The sequence below is a fragment of the Triticum aestivum genome, chromosome 5A, assembly GCF_018294505.1.
Source record: "Triticum aestivum cultivar Chinese Spring chromosome 5A, IWGSC CS RefSeq v2.1, whole genome shotgun sequence".
NCBI lineage: Eukaryota > Viridiplantae > Streptophyta > Magnoliopsida > Poales > Poaceae > Triticum > Triticum aestivum.
The window spans coordinates 90,390,433-90,413,989 of NC_057806.1; the positions used below are offsets into that span (position 1 = coordinate 90,390,433).

General features: G+C 43.9%; 1 protein-coding gene across 1 annotated transcript; it reads left to right on the forward strand.

The window, feature by feature from the left end:
- Positions 1 to 9,157: 9,157 nt before the first annotated feature.
- On the forward strand, positions 9,158 to 13,338 carry LOC123102448 (WD repeat-containing protein 26 homolog; the record flags this gene model as incomplete). Its single annotated transcript, XM_044523795.1, is given in 4 exon segments — positions 9,158 to 9,844; positions 10,486 to 10,587; positions 11,327 to 11,956; positions 12,794 to 13,338. Coding segments are annotated over 4 exon segments (1,689 nt in total), but the record flags the coding sequence as incomplete, so codon positions are not given.
- Between the last annotated feature and the right edge of the window lie 10,219 nt (positions 13,339 to 23,557).

Consider the following 23,557-nt stretch of genomic DNA (forward strand, 5'->3'; position numbering starts at 1 on the left):
CACTATTGCCACACTGACCCTGACGTCATCCACGATGGATTACCAGTACGGCCCACGGGCGATGGGCCCCTTCAGGCAGAGAGACACCTGAAGGCGGCCTGGCCTCCCTCAGACGGCCCGAGACGGAGCCAGCTCTCCCCAGTCGGCTTGCCACCCCCTCGAAGGAGATGCCCCATTAAGGAGACAAGACGCGGTGAGGCTACAGTGGCCACCCGCCGGACGGCAGCACTGTAGCCACGCCTACCACGACGAAGCCCATGTCACTAAGATAGAGCAACAGTGATCAGCCGCCAACCAGGTCCTAGACAGTGGGGCCTGCCTGTCGACTAAGGGGCCGGCAGCCGACGGGACCCACCAGTCGGAGGGCCCCAGCAGCCGGCACAAAAGCCGGCGAGCGCAGTCACAGACGGCTGGGCCCCGCGCCCAGCCGGATTACCATTGTACCCCCGGGGGTAGGCCTATATAAACCCCCGGGGCACCCATGCAAAGGGTTGGACCCCCAGCTAGTTTTAGACACCACACAAGGAGAAGAAGCAGGTGAGCCATGCCCTTCTTCCTCCTCCCACCGAACAGCTCAAGGAGCATTGTGTAGCTACTTGTCCATCTAGTGATCATGCAGAGACCCCGCAGAGCAGCAGTAGGGGTGTTATCTCCACGGAGAGCCCTGAAGCTGGGTAAGATTCGCCGGTGTGCATGTCTTCGCCTCATCCCGTTTCCAGGCACCGGTGACGTCTTACTGGCTCCCACAACGATAAGCCACCCGTTGGCATATGTCGCACCTACCACCCGACACGCTGCCACAAACTAGACACCTCTGGGAAGGAACCCTCTGGCCATGGAGCATCAACGCTTTTTCTTATTATGGCACCTCCGCACTCTGTGTGCTGCCCCTCGATCATCTTCGGTTTCACATTAAAGGTCTTGAGCCACATGCCAAAGTGAGGGGTAATGCGAAGGAAGGCCTCACATACGACGATGAACGACGAGATGTGAAGGAGGGAATCCAGGGCCAGATCGTGGAAATCCAGCCCATAATAGAACATGAGTCCCCTAACAAAGGGTTCCAGAGCGAGGCCTAGTCCTCGGAGGAAGTGAGAGACGAACACAACACTCTCGTTGGGTTCGGGAGTGGGGATGACCCGCCCTCGGGCGGGCAGCCTGTGCGAAATTTCAGCGGTCAGATATCTGGCCTCTCTCAGCTTCTTGATGTCCTCCTCTGTGACAGAGGAAGGCATCCACCGACCTTGGAGGTTGGATCCGGACATGGTTGAAAGTCCGAAGCGCCTGACCTGAGCCTGGGGTGTTGGAACTCAAGGCGGGGGAAGGATTCGATTGAGCGCGAGAGGAAAAAGGGACATGTCTTGGCGACTTTATAAAGAGGGTGAATGTCAAGCGTCCTCCTCACGGCCGTTTTGGACTCGCCTAAAGCGAGGAGTCATACCAATGGGCACGGCTGGGTTACCCACGTCTGTATTGATGAGAATCCCATAATAAGGGGAACACGATCTCTGCTTTGACAAGATGTGTCAAGAAAACCGCCTCGCGATATGTGTGGTGCTGGTTGAGAAAAACGGTTCGAATAATGACCGGGCCATGGCGTGATGTCATGCTGCCAAAATGTGTCAGCAGATTTGATTTGTGGAAATATTATTCTCTCTATGGTGGTATGTGGAACTTGTTTTGCAGAGCCGGACACTATCCTTGTGTTCAAAATCTACCATGGATTATTCGGAGGAGGAACCCGCCTTGCAATGCCGAAGACAATACTGCGCGCCGGACTCATCGTCATTGAAGCCTGGTTCAGGGGCTACTGAGGGAGTCCTGGATTAGGGGGTCTCCGGACAGCCGGACTATATCCTTTGGTCGGACTGTTGGACTATGAAGATACAAGATTGAAGACTTCGTCCCGTGTACGGATGGGACTCTCCTTGGCGTGGAAGGCAAGCTAGGCAATACGGATATGTAGATCTCCTCCCTTGTAACAGACTCTGTGTAACCCTAGCCCCCTCCGGTGTCTATATAAACCGGAGGGTTTAGTCTGTAGGACAACAGACAATCATACCATAGGCTAGCTTCTAGGGTTTAGCCTCTACGATCTCGTGGTAGATCAACTCTTGTAATACTCATATCATCAAGAACAATCAAGCAGGATGTAGGGTATTACCTCCATCAAGAGGGCCCGAACCTGGGTAAACATCATGTCCCCTGCCTCCTGTTACCATCCGCCTTAGACGCACAGTTCGGGACCCCCTACCCAAGATCCGCCGGTTTTGACACCGACAGCGGGTTTTTAACCCTCGCTACTACTAAACAGTCTCTACCGTGCCCCCCGAGACATGCCATAGTAGTAGCGAGGGGTATGAACCCGCGCTACTACTAAGTTGATAGTAGTAGCGCGGGTTTATACCCCTCGCTACTACTAAGTACAAGGTAGGTGAAGTCTCCATATCCTTGGTCGAATCCCTCCCCTCTCCCTCACTCTCCGCCCTCTCTCCATAGGCTCTCCCTCCCACCCGCGATTCCCTTCCTCATCCACCACCACCGCCGGCCTTGCACCTCATGCCTCCCCCAAATCCGGCGACCTCCACACCCACCACAGCCCCATCCCCCTCCTTCCTCCCCATTCTCTAATGTTGGAAGGAGAGGGAGATCCAGCAGAGCGCCATCCATGGCGGTGGCCAAATCCGCCATGGACACAACCACATGTGAGTTGTTCTTCCTACTCCTCTCTCTCTCTCTCTCTCTCTCTCTCTCTCTCTTCATCTTCCAAATCGAGCAGAGCGCCATCCATGGCGTCATCTAGGGTTTCGGCTCCAACTCCGGCGGCCACCGGTGAGTTGCTGCACCTACTCCTCTCTATCTCTCTCTTCCTCTTCTAATCCTTGTCTCTTTTTTTGTAGCAACAGCAAAGGAGAGGTGTATCACCATGGACAACTTCGTCCCCTCCAGGACCAGTAGCAGCCATGGATGGAGAGGACAATGACGCCCAGCAGAAGCAGCCGCCATGGATGGATTTTGTTAATTCTCAATTAGTTAGTGATAGCGCGGGCCCTGACCTGCACTACAACTAAGTAGTAGTAGCGCGGGTGTCAACCACTCTACTACTACTAGAAGTAGCAGTAGCGCGGGTACCGCCCGCGCTACTGCTAAAAGTTAGCTGTAGCGCCCTAGCAGTAGCGCCGGCCCCCACGCTACTGCTAGGAAATTACTCGCGCTACTATTATGGTTTTCCCTAGTAGTGTATAAGCAATCATGCATATAAGAGATCAAAGAAGACTCAAATAACTTTTATGGATATCATAAACTCAAAGTTCGTCGGATCCCAACAAACACACCGCAAAAAAATTACATCATATGGATCTTCAAGAGACCATTGTATTGAGAATCAAACAAGAGAGAGGAAACCATCTAGCTACTAACTACGGACCCAAAGGTCTACAAAGAACTACTCACGTATCATCGGAGAGGCACCAATGGACATGATGAACCCCTCCATGATGGTGTCTAGATTGGATCTAGTGTTTTTGGAACTTGCGGCGGCTACAATTGATTTTTGTCGACTCCTCTAGGGTTTATGGAATATTAGGGTATTTATAGAGTAAAGAGGCGGCCCGGGGGGCACCCGAGGTGGGCACAACCCACCAGGAGCGCCCTGGTGGGTTGTGCTCCCCTCGGAGCACCCCTAGGCGCTTCTCCAGCCCATTGGATGTCTTCTGGTCCAAAAAAATCCACAAAAAGTTCCGCTGCATTTGGACTCCATTTGGTATTGATTTCCTGCGATGTAAAAAAACATGCAAAAACAACAACTGCGCTTGGCACTATGTCAATAGGTTAGTACCAAAAATGTTATAAAATGACTATAAAATGATTATAAAACATCTAAGAATGATAATATACACAACATGGAAAAATAGAAAATTATAGATACGTTGGAGACGTATCAATGTAGAAGCCCTCCGTGATCGATCCCCCCTCCGCCAGAGTGCCGGAAAAGGCCTCCAGATGGGATGTCACAAGAACAGAAACTTGTGGCGGTGGAAAAAGTGTTTTGGGTGGCTCTTTGTTGGTTTCCCGATTTTAGAGAATTTATAGAGTCAGAATTAGGTCAAACGGAGCAAATGTGGGTCCATAAGGAACCAAGCAGCTCCCTAGTGGCTTGTGGCCACCTCCTTCACCTTCTGAATTCCTCCCAGAGCTTCTAGGGTCTCTTATGTTCAGAAAAAAATCATCAAAAATTTTCATGGCATTTGAACTTCATTTGGTACTGATTTCCCGGAAAACCAAAAACAAGCAAAAAACAACACTTGGCACTAAGTTAATAGGTTAGTCCCAAAAAATGATATACAGTGACATATAATTGCATATAAAACATCCAAGATTGATACTATAATAGGATGGAACAATAAAAAAGTATAGATACGTTGAAGACATATCAATGTATTTCATTTATATCATTTTGTGCGCTCCACCAAGTTGTATGTGGCATGTAAGAGTGACCCATGATCCTAATCGATTGTGCATTTGCATTCAAACGCAAATTCTAAATAATGCACAAATCTAGGGGGGTCTCTTGGTTATCACACACTTCTCAAAGCGACGATGTTATTCATTGATTATATCCAATGTCGAAGTTTTGATCTATATGTCGTCGTCAATTACCAAAAAGGGGGAGATTGAAAGTGCATCTAATCCTCGGGTGGTTTTGGTAATTAATAACAACATATATGTCATTGAACTAATGCCTACTCAAAGATAATTTCAGGAAAGTCAATGTTGGCTTGGCAAGGACATATGATTGTGGACCCCTCAAAATGCTAAGGACATACATTGGCAAAAGCTTCAAGACTCTAAATTCTTGGTTGAGTGATCAAAGGTCACATTGAGTCCATAGGAAAGCAAATACTATTAAAAGGGGATAAGGTTTTGGTCATGATAATTTTCTCAAGTGCTTGAAGATATTGCTTCAAAACCCTCAACCACTTTCTCCATATCCAATCTGTCCAATACCCTAAGTTCAATCTCGGTCCCACTGAAACCTATCCATCCGGACCCACCGGGATACATTAGACAGAGCCATAAGCCAAACCCTAGAAACTTAGTTCTATTGAGATGACATTTTGTCCCACCAAAGTGTAGTGACCAAGTTTCTGTAACCCATTGCTTTCACTTTGGAACTACCAAGTTGAAACGATCGGAATTATCGAGATGAGGAATCTTCTTAGGTCATCACATATGGTCTCACCGAGTGGATTCATCCGGTCTCACCGAAATGTCTAATGTTCAAATCTTTTACACTGTTCGATCCCACTGAGATTTAATTTTGGTGTCATCGAGTTATGCATAAAATTTGTAACGACTAGATCTTTGGTGATGGCTATATATACCCCTCCACCACCACTCACTCACAAAGAGAGCAACCAGGACGAAACTACACTTCCCATATCCATTTTCTGAGAGAGAACCACCTACACTTGTGTTGAGATCGAGGGATTCCAATCCGACATTTGAACCTTGATTTCTAGCCTCCCCAAGTTGCTTTTCACTCTAATCCTTCTCCTGCCCCAATCCAAATCCGTGAGAGAGTGATTGAGTGTCGAGGAGACTATCTTTTAAAGCACAAGGGCAAGGAGTTCATCATTAACAACAACATCTATTACCTTTTTTTAGAACCGGGCTTTACCCCTTTCCATTGCAAAGGACGAAAATACAACCAGTTCTAACAGAAGAGTCAGGAGAAGGGAAAGAGGTAGAGCGAGTTCCAGCACTACCAGGAAACCCACCACACCCGCTCGCCATCGAAACGGGTGCTATGGGGCGAAAACCTGAGTAGCACATAATAAGGACTAGCCTAATACATTTCTCAGAAGATCAAACTAGAACATGTACAGTCTTTTGAAAGCCGAAGAGAGTCACCTCCTCCGGGGGCAGAAGCAAAAGGAGGTAGACGCTTTGTTGTGGCAGTCATCTTCACCGAAAACGCCCCGAAAGCCTCAGACACCTTAGATCAGTTGTTTGGTAGCGTCACACATCTTCATCAACTGCATCGTACTAGCCCTGATCATCTCTGCTCCTGTTCGAAGCTCCCTGGCGGCGTCCCCTTGTTGCAAGCCTGTCCAATAAAGCAGAAAAGAGCATAGAGAAAACACAATCTCAAAGGAGTCTTGATTTGTTTCTTTTCAAAAGTAGCTCGATTACGCGCCAACCAGATGGCCCAACAAGTGGCTGCCAAGCCTATTGTATAGAATGTTTTCTTCCCAGGAAGAAACTTATGACACCAAATGAAATATTGCCAGTAGTTCTTCGGACATTTGTCAGTGCCTAAAACCACTCCAATAGATCGTCATACTACCCTGGCCACAAGACAAGTAAAGAAGAGACATCTATTACCTTTTGGAGAGTGGTGTTTCCTAGATTGGTTAGGTGTCACTTGGGAGCTTCCAAGATCACGTGGAGTTGAACCAAGGAGTTTTTAAGGGCAAGGAGATCACCTACTTCATGAAGATCTACCCCGAGGGAGGCTAGTCCTTCGTGGGCGTTAGCCATGCTGGAATAGACAAGGTTGCTTTTTCGTGGATCCTTCGTGCGTGGAGCCCTCCGTGGACTCGCGCAACCGTTATCCTTCATGGGTTGAAGTCTCCATCAACATGGATGTACGATAGCACCACCTATTGAAACCACATAAAAAACATCATGTCCTCATTGTGTTTGATATCTTCGATCCCCTCTACATTCATATGCAAAGTTTTTACTTTCCACTGCACAACTCTTATACTTGCATGTGTAGGGTGCTGCTTGACTTGGTAGAATTGCTAAGACTTGCCTATAACTAAAACTGGAAAAGATTAGGTTTTATTTGGTCAAGTAGTCTAATCATCCCCCTCTAGACCTACTTTTAATCCTACAACTTTCCAGAAACAGACAAACAAAGTTAGATGGAAGAAGCCACCACTAGGTATGTACAAGCTGAACATAGGTGCATTCTTTAAGAATGACACAAGTCAGTTAATTACTATTGTTCACAATTGTCGAAGGCAAAGCTATGGCATAAGTTGCCAAGTTATTTGACTATGTTTCTAACGCAGCGACGGTGAAATCTATGTCGCTTCACCAAGTCCTTCAGTTGATAAACAAACATTGTAGAATAGGCTGTCTTGAGATCATTTATGCGTGCAATGGTGCGTCTGATGTTCTGCCCTCCTATTCAGCAAGTCCGACATATTGTTTTCAACAAGCTCATGATATCTCGTCGATTCGATTGAAAGCTAATGACTTGGCACATTTTCTAGCTAGGCATATATATGCTTCAAAATCGATGTGCTAGTGGGATGATGACTTTGTTAACTTTGCAATGAAGTGCCAAGATGACTTTCCTTGAAAAAAAAAACTTAACAAAGTGCAATTGCTTGAGTGAATGAAATGGTTAATCTCTCTCTCTCTCCAACCTCTCCTCCCTTTTCCTTTCAATCAGTCGGTTCCCGTCTCTCCCAAGCCAAGACACCAATCTCTTCCTTTCCCGTCTCTCTCTCTCTCTCTCTCTCTCTCCCTCTCTCTGCGCTTGCCCCCCCTCCCTACCCAATCCGCCCATCCATCCACCTCCTGCCCCCCGCAGGCGATTCCCCAACGTCTCGGCGCGGATTCGGGTGTTCCTCGCGCGAATCAGCGTGGATCCGAGGTCAGGACCCTTCCGATCGCTAATCCCTGCTCTCTGCGTCGCCTATTGGTCCCCGACGTGCAGGTGTGGGTTTGGGGGAGGGGGCTCCTCCGGCGGCGCGAGTAGGAACGACGATGAACTCTCCCTAGAACAGATTCTTAGATGACCGGTCCCCGTCGCTGCGCCACTTGCTTTAGTTTCTTTATATATATATCACGTGGATTGGTTAGATCGCTAAGGGCACGCGGTTGGGCAGGACTCCTGTGATTTAGGGCGCTTCCTGGAGCAGCTTATAATCAACAGTGATTGTATGCAGATTGCATAATTGGATCCTACTTACTGCGTTTGATTACCCCTGTGGTCACCCGTCGGTTGTTCCTAGTAATTCGCCTGAGCATTTCATGGACATCATGCTTTTGTTTGTAAATGGAGGTCATTTGCCACTTCTCAGTGTTAGCTTTAGTGGACTGATGCGAGTTGTGCACTATCAGCGAGTCAGGGTTAAGTACTGAAAAGTTGCCAATAAGGGTAAGGTTCCAATGTGGAGCTCACATGCCATTCACGGCAATAAAGCATCACTGCTATCAGGGTCTTACTGTGTACCAATCTATTTCATGGCTTATTATTTACCCGTTGCTCCACAAAAGGAAAGAAAGAAGTGATGCAACTATGACAACAGATGAGCCACATTATGTAATTCTTTCTGAGTCCATGGTAGCTTGCCACAAGCTTGTGCTGTTATGACTTATCTTTGGATATGCTGGTCCAACCTGACTTTACTTTGTTTCTTATATGATGGCAGGAAAGATATCTGGTAGTACAAGCTTGAATTGGGAGTTGGGACTATAGTCCTATTAGCTTATTATAAATGAGGATTAATCAGCATAGGCTTCTGTTTTGTCACTCAAAGATACATATTTTATCTCTCTTTCTGATGCTACATGATAATTAATAAACAGGCTCAAGTGTGATGGGGCTATTTTTGTTTGGTGTGCATAATGTTCAAGCTAACCTGCACATTTAAAAATAATAGGGAGCGCTTCAACCTGTGCCTTGCGTCTCTGAGATTTACTGCCGTGTATTCCAATTCACATTTGCTCATATGTGCGTTACATGGATAGGTAGCTTGTATTGTAGATTCAATCAAAAGGTACATTGTGTTTCTCCGCAGTATTTTCCTTGCTTTATGTGCACCATTCCTATTTCTTGCTATTATGATGGGCATGTATTGTTAGTTGTAAAATGATCGAGATAAGACCAGGTTATTGGCTGCATTTGATAATGACTTTTTCATGTTATTTATCTGCAGCAACCTACGGAATTTTTGACGGCATTTTCTGCAGCCTGCGGAACATTGTATCTGCAATAGTAAAACAATATATGGGCTGACTTTGGCATTTCATGGGAGGTTTTGAAGATGATGAACCACCCTCAAAACGCGCAAGAGCATCCTCAGTAGAGTCAGCAAATTTACCAGAAAGTTTCTGTTATTCGAAATCCATTAACCCTTTGGGAGGTACAATGGCTAGACCTTTGGCTTCCCAGGGGAAAGAAGTTATGGTTGGTTCTAAAGGTGTTATTAAGAGGGACGAATTTGTGAGGATAATCACAAAAGCTCTGTATACTCTTGGATATGAAAAAAGTGGAGCTGTTCTTGAGGAAGAATCAGGTATTACATTGCATTCTCCATCGGTGAATCTATTCAGAAAGCAGGTGCTTGATGGTAATTGGGACAATGCAGTAGCTACCTTGAATAAACTTGGCCTTCTGGATGAAAACATTGTGAAGTCTGCTGCACTTTTGTTATTGGAGCAGAAATTCTTTGACCTTTTGAGAAATGACAACTTAATGGGTGCCATAAAGACGTTGCAAAATGAAATCTCCCCCCTTGGTGTTAACAGAAAACGAGTTCATGAAATGTCAAGTTGCATAATTTCTTCTCCGCAGAACTTCTTGCTTGCGTTTCCAAAGCTTGGAACCGAAGCTTCTGACTCACGCCTTAAGCTCCTAGAGGAATTGCAAAAGGTGCTCCCACCTGCTGTTATGGTACCAGAGAGGAGGTTAGAGAATATAGTTGAACAGGCGCTTACTGTACAACGTGAAGCTTGTTATCTCCATAATTCTATTGATGGCTTGTCACTTTATGTTGATCATCACTGTGGGAGGGATCAGATACCATCTCGAACACTGCAGGTATGAACTCATGCTGATGTCAGTGGTTGCATTTGTTGCATGTTTAAATATTTAAATACCATGTTTGAAATCAAGGTTGTGCTTAACAGTTGCCTGCATTGCTTAAGAATCCAAAAATAAGCAGTACTGGTCGGTTTGGTGTTCTTGCTCTTCGTTTGACTATTTCTGTACAGTTTTTATACATCACTTGTAGATTATTTCATAACAAGTCTTGGATAAATTCTGTTTTCTCTCTCTGTATAATGTGTGATCCAGTTGTCATAAAGTATAACTTAAGCATCCTCTATCCTCGCCCCTCCCCTCCCTTCCCACCTCCCTCTTGCTGTGTTGAATATTTTGCAATATATATTTAGGTTGGAAAGAGAATACATCAGATTCAGGTTAATGTAGAGGAAATATTTTTGTATGAGAAGAAGATAGATGTGAGTTGAGTGCTATTTAAATGTTCATGAAAGCAACTGAGATCTGGCTCTCCTTGACAAGTAGGATGTGCTTCTCATTCCTGGTATAAAATAGTTAATGCCTAAATGTAATAATTGAAACTAAGCAATACAATATTTCTCGATTCACAATCAGACACTGCTATCCACATATCTTATCACCTGTACTAAGCCACAAGCAAATAAAAAATATTATCGCAGGTTCTGCGTGAACACGGTGACGAAGTATGGTTTCTTCAATTCTCAAACAATGGGAAATATTTAGCCTCATCATCAAATGATAAATCTGCAATTATATGGAAGGTAACTATGCTTCTGACTTTTGACCTTCTTCATGAAGGTGTTCAGCAGTGCAGTGTCTTGCCCCTTACTTTCCCATTTAGCTAGTGCCTTATGTGAAAACTTTCTGCACAACCACATTCACTCTTTTTTGGTCACCTGCTGGTTGTTTCTGTCCGAAAATTTGAGATCTTGAGTATTTCCTTTATTTGTTCAAATGCAAATTGATAGGGTAGATATTTTACATCATTAATTTGTCGGAGTGAGTCTATCTAATTTGAGCCTTGTTGGCCTTAGCTGCAAGTTTGATTAATATGTTTGTTTGGTTTGCTACATGATCTTGTGGCCTGACACTATAGACCATATAGCTTGGCATTTATGCATTGGTGGTGCGATTAGCCTACCTTGAAGGTGTTCTGATTTTATTTTTGTGGTGGTTGATGAGGACATAATGTGGTCCTTGTTTGGAACTATCAAAACTTAGTTCTAGAAAAACTTCCCAGCATCTCAATCTCAGAACTTCAATCCCATCGAGATTCCGATGCACATGAACAATCTCGATGCACATGAACCTAATTTTCAGTTTCATCTTCATCATTTGTTCCAGGAATTTTATTGCATTCTAGTATGTACCTCAGGATGTGCATGCGCATGTACGTACTGATAATGATGGTGAAATTTACATTTTCACTGCCATCTTGATAGTTGATGCAACACAAATCAATCTTCTGCTTGCTTGCAGTAATGTGGGTATTTTTCCTAGGTCGATGAAGATGTAGAACTATTGCTGAAGCACAGATTGACTGGTCATGAGAAACCAGTGATGATGGTTGCATGGAGTCCTGATGATAGCCAGCTTCTTACATGTGGAATGGAAGAAGCCATCCGGCGTTGGAATATTGAATCTGGTGAATGTATTCATGTCTACGAAAAGCCTGGCCTTGGTTTGACGTCATGTGGCTGGTTTCCAGACGGAAAGCAAATATTGTGTGGTCTATCTGATCAAAGCCTTTGCTTGTGGGATTTAGATGGTAAAGAGGCAGATTGCTGGAAAGGGCAGCGGTCATCAAAAATATCTGATTTTTCTGTAACAAAAGATGGCAAAGTTATAATAATTATGAACAGAGATTCCACAATTCTTTTATTCAATAGGGACACAAAACAGGAGAGGCTGATTGAAGAGGATAATACAATCACTTCATTTTCTCTTTCTGATGATGGAGATTTCTTGCTTGTAAATCTTATAAGTGAGAAGATCCATTTGTGGAACATAAGGAATGACCCCAGTAGAGTGAAACAGTACATTGGCCATAAACGCAGCCGGTTTGTTATAAGATCGTGCTTTGGTGGATCGGATCAGGCCTTTATTGCCAGTGGGAGTGAAGATTCAAAGGTATGAATGTATGATGTATTGACTGCAGATGCACTTAAGTTATGCTCTCCTTGTCACCTGTTCTATAGATTTTTAATTGCAGATAATATCTGAGTTCTGGAAACTGTTGTTCTTGGCCGTGTAGCAGAATTATATTTTCTGTCCTGCAAGTCAAATTTACTGGATAACCTAGAGACCTATATTGGAACAGCTGTCAGCTCGCTGCAGTATTCTACTTCATGTAACAAAACATGACAAAATATGTACAACATCCATGATATTTCTTATGTTGAGAAACTGTAAATGATACTTAAAATCTACGTCTATTCCCCAGATTTGATTGCATGCACATTGATTCTTGATCTAGGTATTTTCCGCCAGCTTTTGTTCAGAATATTTGGTATGTGACATATTAGTTACTGCTTTTATGACATGTCCAATGATGTGCATTACATGGTGGATAAAGTTAATGTTTAATTGGGATACATTACTAATTTATCACTTGAATCTTGGGATCATTTGTTTCTTGTGAGCCAGACGAAACTTACAGATGGATTGGTACTTCCGTGGATGACATGAAGTCACCTAGTAATGACATCCATGATCCATGGTTCCTTACACCTGATAGGTAGCTATAAAATGGGTCTGGAGAAAATAATCCAGTGTAATATAGCCAAGAGCTGGATTCTATAAGCCAGCATAGTAGAACACCAATATATGGAAATGCATGTTTACCAATCTGGCACATAATGTTTCGGTGAAAGAAATTTTAGTCAGGTCTTTGAAGTTTCATGGAAAACAACTATCCAGTGGTTTGTTTGATTTGACAACTCAGTGTGGTGATATTTTATCTGCCAGGTCTATATATGGCACAGAGCTACGGAAGATGTTATCGAGACTCTTTCTGGTCACTCCGGCGCGGTCAACTGTGTAAGCTGGAACCCTACAAATCCACATATGCTCGCTTCTGCGAGTGATGATCACACAATACGTATATGGGGGGTGAAGAAGGCCAGCACAAAGCGGAAGGACATAGGCAGCAGCAGTAGCAGCAATGGGACTCACATGAACGGCAGTGCCAACGGCAACGGTTTCGTTCACCAGTGCAACGGTAGCCGCAGCAAATGATGATGGCTTGATCCTTGGTAGCCCCATGCAAGCGATGATAGCTTGATCCTTGGTAGCCCCCATGCAAGCGTCATTTGTAAATCCTCCTTTGCTTTGCTTTCCTTTCGCCAGGAAGAACACCATAGTTTAAAACAAAGCTACAGTAACAGGTGTGAGTGGGTGAAAAACCTGCTTGGTTTTATGCACCATCTCCCTTGTTCCATCATCATCATCATCACTGTGGTCACATTAATTTACCAATTCAAGCTGGGTACAAATTCCGGTGTTATTTCACATGTAAAGCAGCCTTCTTTGCTCTACTTTTGCAATGGTTACGACGGTGGCAAAAACCAAATGTGATCCATATCTTGCCTGATTTCCTGATTGTCTTACGAAATTAAGATAAATTTGGAACCAACCAAAATGGCTTAGATGTCTTTGGGGTTTTCACTGCCATTGTGAAGATTCTTTGAAACGCATATACTCCTACTTGATATTATTTTACCCGAGTTGTTGAACTAGCAATTGCAAGGTTTGATAAAATACTGCTAATCTTGCAGTTTTGTGTAAATTACTCCCTACTTTCAGGTTCAGGCTGATCATAGTGGGGTAACTTAGTTAGTAACATAACACATCTCAAAACAAGTATGCTTATGGCAAATAGTTAATGAGAAAAGAGGTGTTTCTAGTAAGTAACATATGTTACGTAACATAACGTACCCCAAAGCAAAATAAGTCTACATCTAAATAAATGAAGACTTACATGACATAGCAATACATATGTTTTTTCTTAAAAAAAGAGGATTGCCCCGGCCTCTACATCTAGATGATGCATGCAACCATTTTATTAATTATTCACAAATATCTTATTAAGTAGTGTAGATGATGCATGCAACCATTTTATTAATTATTCACAAAGATCTTATTAAGTAGTACAACAGTTTGTCTGAAGCCACCATCTTAGCAGCAACTGTCGCTACTCCTAACCACTTGATGAAGGGATGACGATAGTCCGAGCCTAATACCAAACAAATATCTCACCAAAGCCTAACATCTAGAGCCGGAGGCCCCAACCGAGCCACATACTGGGTTTGGGGTACAAACCGGTCCGACGCACTCTCATTGTGTTGTCGCCACCGTCTTCCACCAATCCATCTTCAGAACATAAACTAACACACCGATCTTGCCAGACCTCTCTGCCATCGACGGCACCATGACGCTAGACATCGTCCTCCTCTTGCGCGAGTCCATCTCTACGCATCGGGCGCCGAGTCTCCATTGCGCCACGCCGCCGAGATCTGTCGCCATCAATGAGTAAGATGAAGCACCGCTCCACCAAAGAAGCCGTCCACTAGTCCCTCGAGCCTGTGCACACCTCCAAGAATGTTGCCCCCAAGGGGGAAACAACACCAGAGCGCCGCCGTCATTCGATCTACTGATCTAGAGTTTCCCCCGGAGGTAGCGGATAGAGGTCTTGAGCTTCTCTACGGTGACCCCTTCAAGAAGGTAACGTCACAAAAGAGTGCCGCCATCGCCGGTCTTGGCAACAAGCCAAGAACAAGGTTTTCACCCGGCTCCGCTCGACAAACCCCCGCCTCGCATCGTGCGCAAGGACCACCACCGATCTCCGCTGCCGCGGAGCGAGCAAGCCAATCTGGCTAGATCAGATCTGGTCGGAAAGCCAACCACACCCGTAGCTGACCAGCCCACCAAAGCCCTCCACGCCTCCGCCGATCCATGGTGCCGTAGCGGCGCGGCCAGATGCAACAGCTCCACCACTAGTCATCCGCCACCGCTCGCCGCCAGGAGCGAGCCACCGTCGCGGAGGCTCAGATCTGGGGGCGCACTTCCGCTCGCCCGGATGCCCCGCGCCACCCTCGCACGCGAGAAGGAGAGGCTCCTCCGCCATCGCCGTCAGCCGCCCGGGCTTAGCCCGACGTCTTCTTCCAGCGGCGGTGGAGGGGAAGGATGGGATAGGGAGTGACCGGCGGCAAAGGTTGGGGCCCCTTGTCCGCCCGCGTGGGGGGCCAGTGGAGGGGAGAGATTGGATCTGGCGGAGGGGAGAAAGGAACGTAACAACACATATGTTACTTCTCACTCTAAAAGTAGCAACATATACTAGTAACATATGCATGTTACTTCCTCTGTAAAATAATATAAGGCCATTTAGAAAATTAAAGGGAGTATTAGCCTACGTTACTTTCCACTATGAAAAGCTCTCCAACCAAGGTAGATGGTTAGTGCTGGAATACATTTTGTAGTTTACAAAAGTACTTGACTAGCACGCTCATTTTTTGTCAAATGCTTCCTCTATCTCATAACATAAGAATGTTTTTGCAAGCTTGTTAGCTTGAAAAATATTCTTATATTATGGGACAGAGGGAGTGGTTTTTTTGTTGATGCATTAATTATAACGCATGCATGCATGACCACTAAATGACCAAAAACTTTTACTGCATTGATGTGTTCTCTCTTGATCCTTCCATGCAGTGATTTAATGTACTTCAAAATTTGAACATGTGATGGAAGAGAAACTCCAATGTGCCGACCCAACGGACACGCGTCTTCTTCGTTTTTGTCCATTTGGGTCGGCGTGTGCACCCCCTGAGGGAGTCCTGGACAAAGGGGTCCTCGGGCGTCCGGCCTGTTATCCATGGGCCAAACTGATGGGCTGTGAAGACATGAAGGCCGAAGACTGTACCTGTGTCCGAATTGGACTCTCCTTGGCGTGGAAGGCAAGCTTGACAACCGATTATGAAGATTCCTTCTTATGTAACCGACTCTATGTAAACCCTAGACCCCCCGGTGTCTATATAAACCGGAGGGGTTAGTCCGGAAAGGATATACTCATTACCATAGTCATACATGCTAGGCTTTTAGGGTTTACCAATTACGATCTCGTGGTAGATCAACTCTTGTAACACTCATATTCATCAAGATCAATCAAGCAGGACATAGGGTATTACCTCCATAGAGAGGGCCCGAACCTGGGTAAACATCATGTCCCCCGTCTCCTGTTACCATCGATCCTAGACGCATAGTTCGGGACCCCCTACCCGAGATTCGCCGGTTTTGACACCGACATTGGTGCTTTCATTGAGAGTTCCACTGTGCCGTCGATGAAAGGTTCGATGGCCCCGTCAATCGTCTATAGCGACGCTGTCCAAGGAGAAACCTTCATCCCCGGACAGATTTTCGTGTTCGGCGGCTTCGTATTACGGGCCAACTCGCTTGGCCATCTGGAGCAGATCGATAGCTATGCCCTTGGCCACCAGGTCAGATTTGGAAGCTTGAACTACGTCACAGATATCCGTGGAGACTTGATCTTCAATGGATTTGAGACCGCAGCGATCGCTCCCCCTCGCCCCGATGAACATGACTTAAATCTGTCATCGGATCACATCCAAGAGATGGTCCCTGTTGCTACAACGGCCTTAGAACCGGAGCAGATCGTGCCATCTGCCACAGATTCCGCGGTGTTGGAGCCGCACACGGAATCAGCACCCCGCAATATTTGCGTCAATGGAACTCCGGATTCGTCTCCGTCTATAAGTCCCGGACCGGGTACACCTGCGGACACCGAGCTGGATCGGTTATCGAATTTCGAATTTAGCGCCGCAGACATCTTCCAGCACTCATCTTTGGGTGATGTGCTAAACTCTTTAAAGAACTTATCCCTGGAGAAGGACTCACAGTCGAACTATGTTCGTTTTGAGACAGAGGCTGATGATGGGAAATTTCGTTTCCCACCCGCCACCCACTTCATAGCCACTGTCGATGACTTAACCGACGTGCAGATTACGGCTCCGAAGACATCGACGGTATGGACGACGATGCTGACCAGGAGCAAGGCCAAAACCCGCCATTTACTGGACGTTGGTGATAACCCACAAGTATAGGGGATCGCAACAGTTTTCGAGGGTAGAGTATTCAACCCAAATTTATTGATTCAACACAAGGGGAGCCAAAGAATATTCTCAAGTATTAGCAGCTGAGTTGTCAATTCAACCACACCTGGAAACTTAATATCTGCAGCAAAGTGTTTAGTAGCAAAGTAATATGATAGTAGCGGTAACGGTAGCAAAAGGTAACGGTAGCAAAAGTAATGTTTTTGGTATTTTGTAGTGATTGTAACAATAGCAACGGAAAAGTAAATAAGCGAAAAACAATATATGGAAAGCTCGTAGGCAATGGATCGGCGATGGAGAATTATGCCGGATGCGGTTCATCATGTAACAATCATAACATAGGGTAACACAGAACTAGCTCCAGTTCATCAATGTAATGTAGGCATGTATTCCGAATATAGTCATACATGCTTATGGAAAAGAACTTGCATGGCATCTTTTGTCCTACCCTCCCGTGGCAGCGGGGTCCTAACGGAAACTAAGGGATATTAAGGCCTCCTTTTAATAGAGTACCAGACCAAAGCATTAACACATAGTGAATACATGAACTCCTCAAACTACGGTCATCACCGGTAAGTATCCCGATTATTGTCACTTCAGGGTTAACGGATCATAACACATAATAGGTGACTATAGACTTGCAATATAGGATCAAGAACTCTCATATATTGATGAAAACATAATAGGTTCAGATCTGAAATCATGGCACTCGGGCCCTAGTGACAAGCATTAAGCATAGCAAAGTCATAGCAACATCAATCTCAGAACATAGTGAATACTAGGGATCAAACCCTAACAAAACTAACTCGATTACATGATAGATATCATCCAACTCATCACCGTCTAGCAAGCCTACGATGGAATTACTCACGCATGGCGGTGAGCATCATGAAATTGGTGATGGAGGATGGTTGATGATGACGATGGCGACAGATCCCCCTCTCTGGAGCCCCGAACGGACTCCAGATCAGCCCTCCCGAGAGGTTTTAGGGCTTGGCGGTGGCTCCGTATCGTAAAACGCGATGAATTCTTCTCTCTGATTTTTTCTCCCGAAAGCAAATATATAGAGTTGGAGTTGAGATCGAAGGAGCTTCAGGGGGCCCACGAGGTTGGGGGCGCGCCCTAGGGGCAGGCGCGCCCCCACCCTCGTGGACAGGTGGTGGGCCCCTTGGTCTTCATCTTTTGCAAGGATTTTTTATTATTTCCGAATAGATGTTCCGTGAAGTTTCAGGTCATTCCGAGAACTTTTGTTTCCGCACATAAATAACACCATAGCAATTCTGCTGAAAACAACATCAGTCCGGGTTAGTTCCATTCAAATCATGCAAGTTAGAGTCCAAAACAAGGGCAAAAGTGTTTGGAAAAGTAGATACGATGGAGACGTATCAACTCCCCCAAGCTTAAACCTTTGCTTGTCCTCAAGAAATTCAGTTGATAAACTGAAAGTGATAAAGAAAAACTTTTACAAACTCTGTTTGCTCTTGTTGTTGTAAATATGTAAAGCCAACATTCAAGTTTTCAGCAAAGATTATGACTAACCACATTCACAATAACGCTTAGGTCTCAAGTTTACTCATATCAATGGCATAATCAACTAGCGAGCAATAATAATAAATCTCGGATGACAACACTTTCTCAAAACAATCATAATATGATATAATAAGATGGTATCTCGCTAGCGCTTTCTGAGACCGCAAAACATAAATGTAGAGCACCTTTAAAGATCAAGGACTGACTATACATTGTAATTCATGGTAAAAGAGATCCAGTAAAGTCATACTCAATGTAAACTAACAATAATGAATGCAAATGACGGCGGTGCTCTCCAACTGGTGCTTTTTAATAAGAAGATGATGACTCAACATGAAAGTAAATAGATAGGCCCTTCGCAGAGGGAAGCAGGGATTTGTAGAGGTGCCAGAGCTCGGTTTTCAAATAGAGATGAATAATATTTTGTGCAGTATAATTTCATTGTCAACATAACAACCAAGAGATGGCAATATCTTCCATGCTACACACATTATAGGCGGTTCCCAAACAGAATGGTAAAGTTTATACTCCCCCTCCACCAACAAGCATCGATCCATGGCTTGCTCGAAACAACGAGTGCCTCCAACTAACAAGAGTCCCAGGGGGAGTTTTGTTTGCAATTATTTTGATTTAGTTTGCATAAAGCATGGGACCGGGCATCCCGGTGACCAGCCACTTTCTCGTGAGTGAGGAGCGGAGTCCACTCCTCTTGAGAATAACCCGCCTAACATGGAAGATACGGACAACCCTAGTTGATACATGAGCTATTCGAGCATACAAAACAGGATAATTATTTGAAGGTTTAGAGTTTGGCACATAAAAATTTACTTGGAACGGTAGGTAGATACCGTATATAGGTAGGTATGGTGGACTCGTATGGAATAACTTTTGGGTTTATGGAGTTGGATGCACAAGCAGCATTCCCGCTTAGTACAGGTGAAGGCCAACAAAAGACTAGGAAGCGACCAGCTAGAGAGCGACAATAGTCATGAACATGCATTAAAATTAATCAACACCAAATGCAAGCATGAGTAGGATAAAATCCACCATGAACATAAATATCGTGAAGGCTATGTTGATTTTCTTTCAACTACATGCATGAACATGCGCCAAGTTAAGTCACTTAAATCATTCAGAGCAGGATACCACCCTATCATACCACATCACAACCATTTTAATAGCATGTTGGCACGCAAGGTAAACCATTATAAGCTCCTAGCTAATCAAGCATGGCATAAGAAACTATGATGTCTAGTTGTCATTGCAAACATGTTTATTCATAATAGGCTAAATCAGGAACGATGAACTAATCATATTTACAAAAACAAGAGAGGTCGAGTTCATACCAGCTTTTCTCATCTCAATCAGTCCATCATATAATCATCATTATTGCCTTTCACTTGCACGACCGAATAGTGTGAATAATAATAATAGTGGACGTGCATTGGACTAACCTGGAATCTGCAAGCATTCAATAAATAGGAGAAGACAAGGCAATATGGGCTCTTTTGTCAGATCAACAATAATGCATATAAGAGCTACTTCAACAATTTAATTATGGTCTTCTCCTATCGACCCCCAAAGAAAAGAAAAGAAATAAAACTATTTACATGGGAAAGCTCCCAACAAGTAAAAGAAGAACATGTAATCTTTTTGGGTTTTCTTTTTAATTACTACGACAAGCATGGAAATTAAAACTAGCTAAAAGCTACAACTATTTTTTTTGGTTTTTCTTAAGGCTTATCAAACACACAAGAAGAGAGCATAAAAAGAAAAATAGACTAGCATGAATGATGCAATGAAAAAGTATGAGCACCGACATATAGCAATGAGTGTGTGAACATGAATATAATGTCGGTGAGAAATACGTACTCCCCCAAGCTTAGGCTTTTAGCCTAAGTTGGTCTATGGCCACGGTTGGCCTGGCTGATATCCATAGTAATAGTTGGGGTCGTACTGCAAAGAAGAAGACTCTGACTGCCACTGGTTGGCAATCATTTCCGGATCCCAATGGTAATTAGACTGTCGTGGAGGATCAACTTGTGGTTCCGGCTCTGGCTCTGTGGCTAATGTAGGGTTCCGATAGGCGTGAATAGCCTCTAACGGAACAAGGTACTGGCCTGCAGATAAATCAAACAAGGAAGGAGCAGGCAGGGTAATAGTCTCAGGATGATGTTTATCAAAGAACAATTTGTATTTAAGCTCCCCTTCCCTATTCTTAACAATAAAATCATGTGCTACCATACTCTTATAATCTAAATAAACACGAGGCAACAATTTTTCTTCCTTCCATAATGCCTAATAGGTATGTTAAAATGTGCAGCTAGGCGTGAAGCATAGATGCCTCCAAAGATGGGGCCCTTTGTACGGTTCAGACTTAACCGTTTAGCAATAATACCGCCCATACTAACAGAGTTATCACTGAATAAACCGTGGAACAAAATAATAATATCAGGAACACTAAGGTTTCCACAGTTTCCGCGACCAAAATTAAGCAACGACTAGCAAATATTGCAAAGTAGCGTAAAGCAGGAAAATGCATGCTAGTGATTCGTGCATCGGAAACCTTCCTCGTTTCCCATACACTGATGGTATCAATAAACCCATCCACATCGCTGCGGTGTGGTTCCTCTGTCGTGCCCTCAAAAGGGACCAAACAAACCCGACAAAAATCATAAAGTGACATCTCCTTATGCTCATCATATAAATAAAACTCCACCGTAGGTGGTGAGCTCCTAGAATGGAAATGAAAGTTTTGCACAAAGATATTTGTGAGTAAGAGATACTGTTCACCTTGGTCATGGAGGAAGGCGGTGAGGCCTGCATTCTCAGCTAATTCATAAAAGTCATCATAAATCCCGACTGCTCTCAAGAAATCATCGAAAGGCCATTCACACGGCCGAACATCCGCGGTGCGAGGCAGATTATACTTGGGCTTCTGTGCCTTTTCCTTCGAGCTTCGGCTCGATGAGCCCATAAAAAATCTCTTCATTATTTTTTGAAAAATTCTGAAATTTTCAGTAACTTCAAAATAAAAGTGAACAAAGCTCAATAATATTGATAGCAACTACTCCTACAAGTGCCTAGAGCCTATATCATGCATCAAAACTACTTTTGACCATATAAATTTGACATGCAAGATCAAGAACAGGGTCACCTAAGCAGCACAAATTTGCAATGAATAAAACACTAGAACAAAAACTAATTGGACCAATGGAGGAGTCACATACCAAGGAACAATCTCCCCAAGCAGTTTTGTGAGAGGTGCTTTGAGCAAGGAGATCGAAAATGGTAGCAAAATGAGCTTGGACTCGGGTTTGAGCTAGACATTCATGTTTGTGGGAGTAAGAAGGAGTGTGTGGGTGCAAGGGTAAGTGGAGGAGGGCCACCGTGGGCCCATGAGGCAGGGGGCGCGCCCAGGGGGGGTAGGGCGCACCCCTAACCCTCGTGGCCAGGTGCCAGCTCCTCCTGCTGTGTTCTCAATGCCAACTATTCTTAAATATTCCAGAAAAAAAATCATATTTAAATTTCAAGGCATTTGGAGAACTTTTATTTTAGGGGTATTTTTATATTGCACGGATAAATCAGATAACAGACAGAAAAATACTATTTTTATTTTATTTAATATAAATAACAGAAAGTAAAAGGAGGGTAAAGAAAGTTGTGCCTTCTAGTTTCATCCATCTCATGATCATCAAAAGTAATCCACTAACAAGGTTGATCAAGTCTTGTTAACGAACTCATTCCAAATAACATGGAATCGGAGAAATTTCGAATAACACTATGTTACCTCAACGGGGATATGCACATCCCCAATAATAAGAATATCATATTTCTTGTTGACAGTAGGAAGAGGAAATTCAAAACCTCCAAATATAATCGATGAGATTTTTCCAATAGAGTTGATACTATGAACTTGAGGTTGTTTCCTCGGAAAGTGTACCGTATGCTCATTACCATTAACATAAAAAGAGACATTGCCTTTAGTGCAATCAATAACAGTCCCTGCAGTATTCGAAAAGGGTCTTCCAAGAATAATAGACATACTATCGTCCTCGGGAATATCAAGAATAACAAAGTCCGTTAAAATAGTAACGTTTGCAACTACAACAGGCACATCCTCACAAATACCGACAGGTATAGCAGTTGATTTATCAGCCATTTGCAAATATATTTCAGTAGGTGTCAACTTATTCAAATCAAGTCTACGATATAAAGAGAGAGGCATAACACTAACACCGGCTCCAGGATCACATAAAGCAGTTTTAACATAGTTTCTTTTAATGGAGCATGGTATAGTGGGTACTCCTGGATCTCCAAGTTTCTTTGGTATTCCACCCTTAAAAGTATAATTAGCAAGCATGGTGGAAATTTCAGCTTCCGGTATCTTTCTTTTATTTGTAACAATATTTTTCATATACTTAGCATAAGGATTCATTTTGAGCATATCAGTTAATTGCATCCGCAAAAAGATAGGTCTAATCATTTCAGCAACGCGCTCAAAATCCTCATCATCATTTTTCTTGGATGGTTTGGAAGGAAAAGGCATGGGTTTCTGAACCCAAGGCTCTCTTTCCTTACTGTGTTTCCTAGCAACAAAGTCTTTCTTATCATAACATTGATTCTTTGATTGTGGGCTATCAAGATCAACAGCAGGTTCAATTTCTATATCATTATCATTACTAGGTTGAGCATCATCATGAACATTAGCATTAGCATTATCACTAGTTTCAGGTTCATTACCAGATTGTGTTTCAGCATCAGAGATAGAAATATCATTTGGATTCTCAGGTGTTTCAGTAATAGGTTCACTAGAAGCATGCAAAGTCCTATCATTTTTCTTTTTCTTCCTATTAGAAGGACTAGGTGCATCCACATTATTTCTTTGAGAAGCTTTCTCAATTCTCTTAGGTTGGCCTTCAGGATACAAAGGTTCCTGAGTCATTCTACCACCTCTAGTCATAACTCTAACAACATTATCATTATTCTTACTATTCAATTCATTGAGCAAATCATTTTGAGCCTTAAGTACTTGTTCTACTTGAGTGGTAACCATAGAAGCATGTTTACTAATACG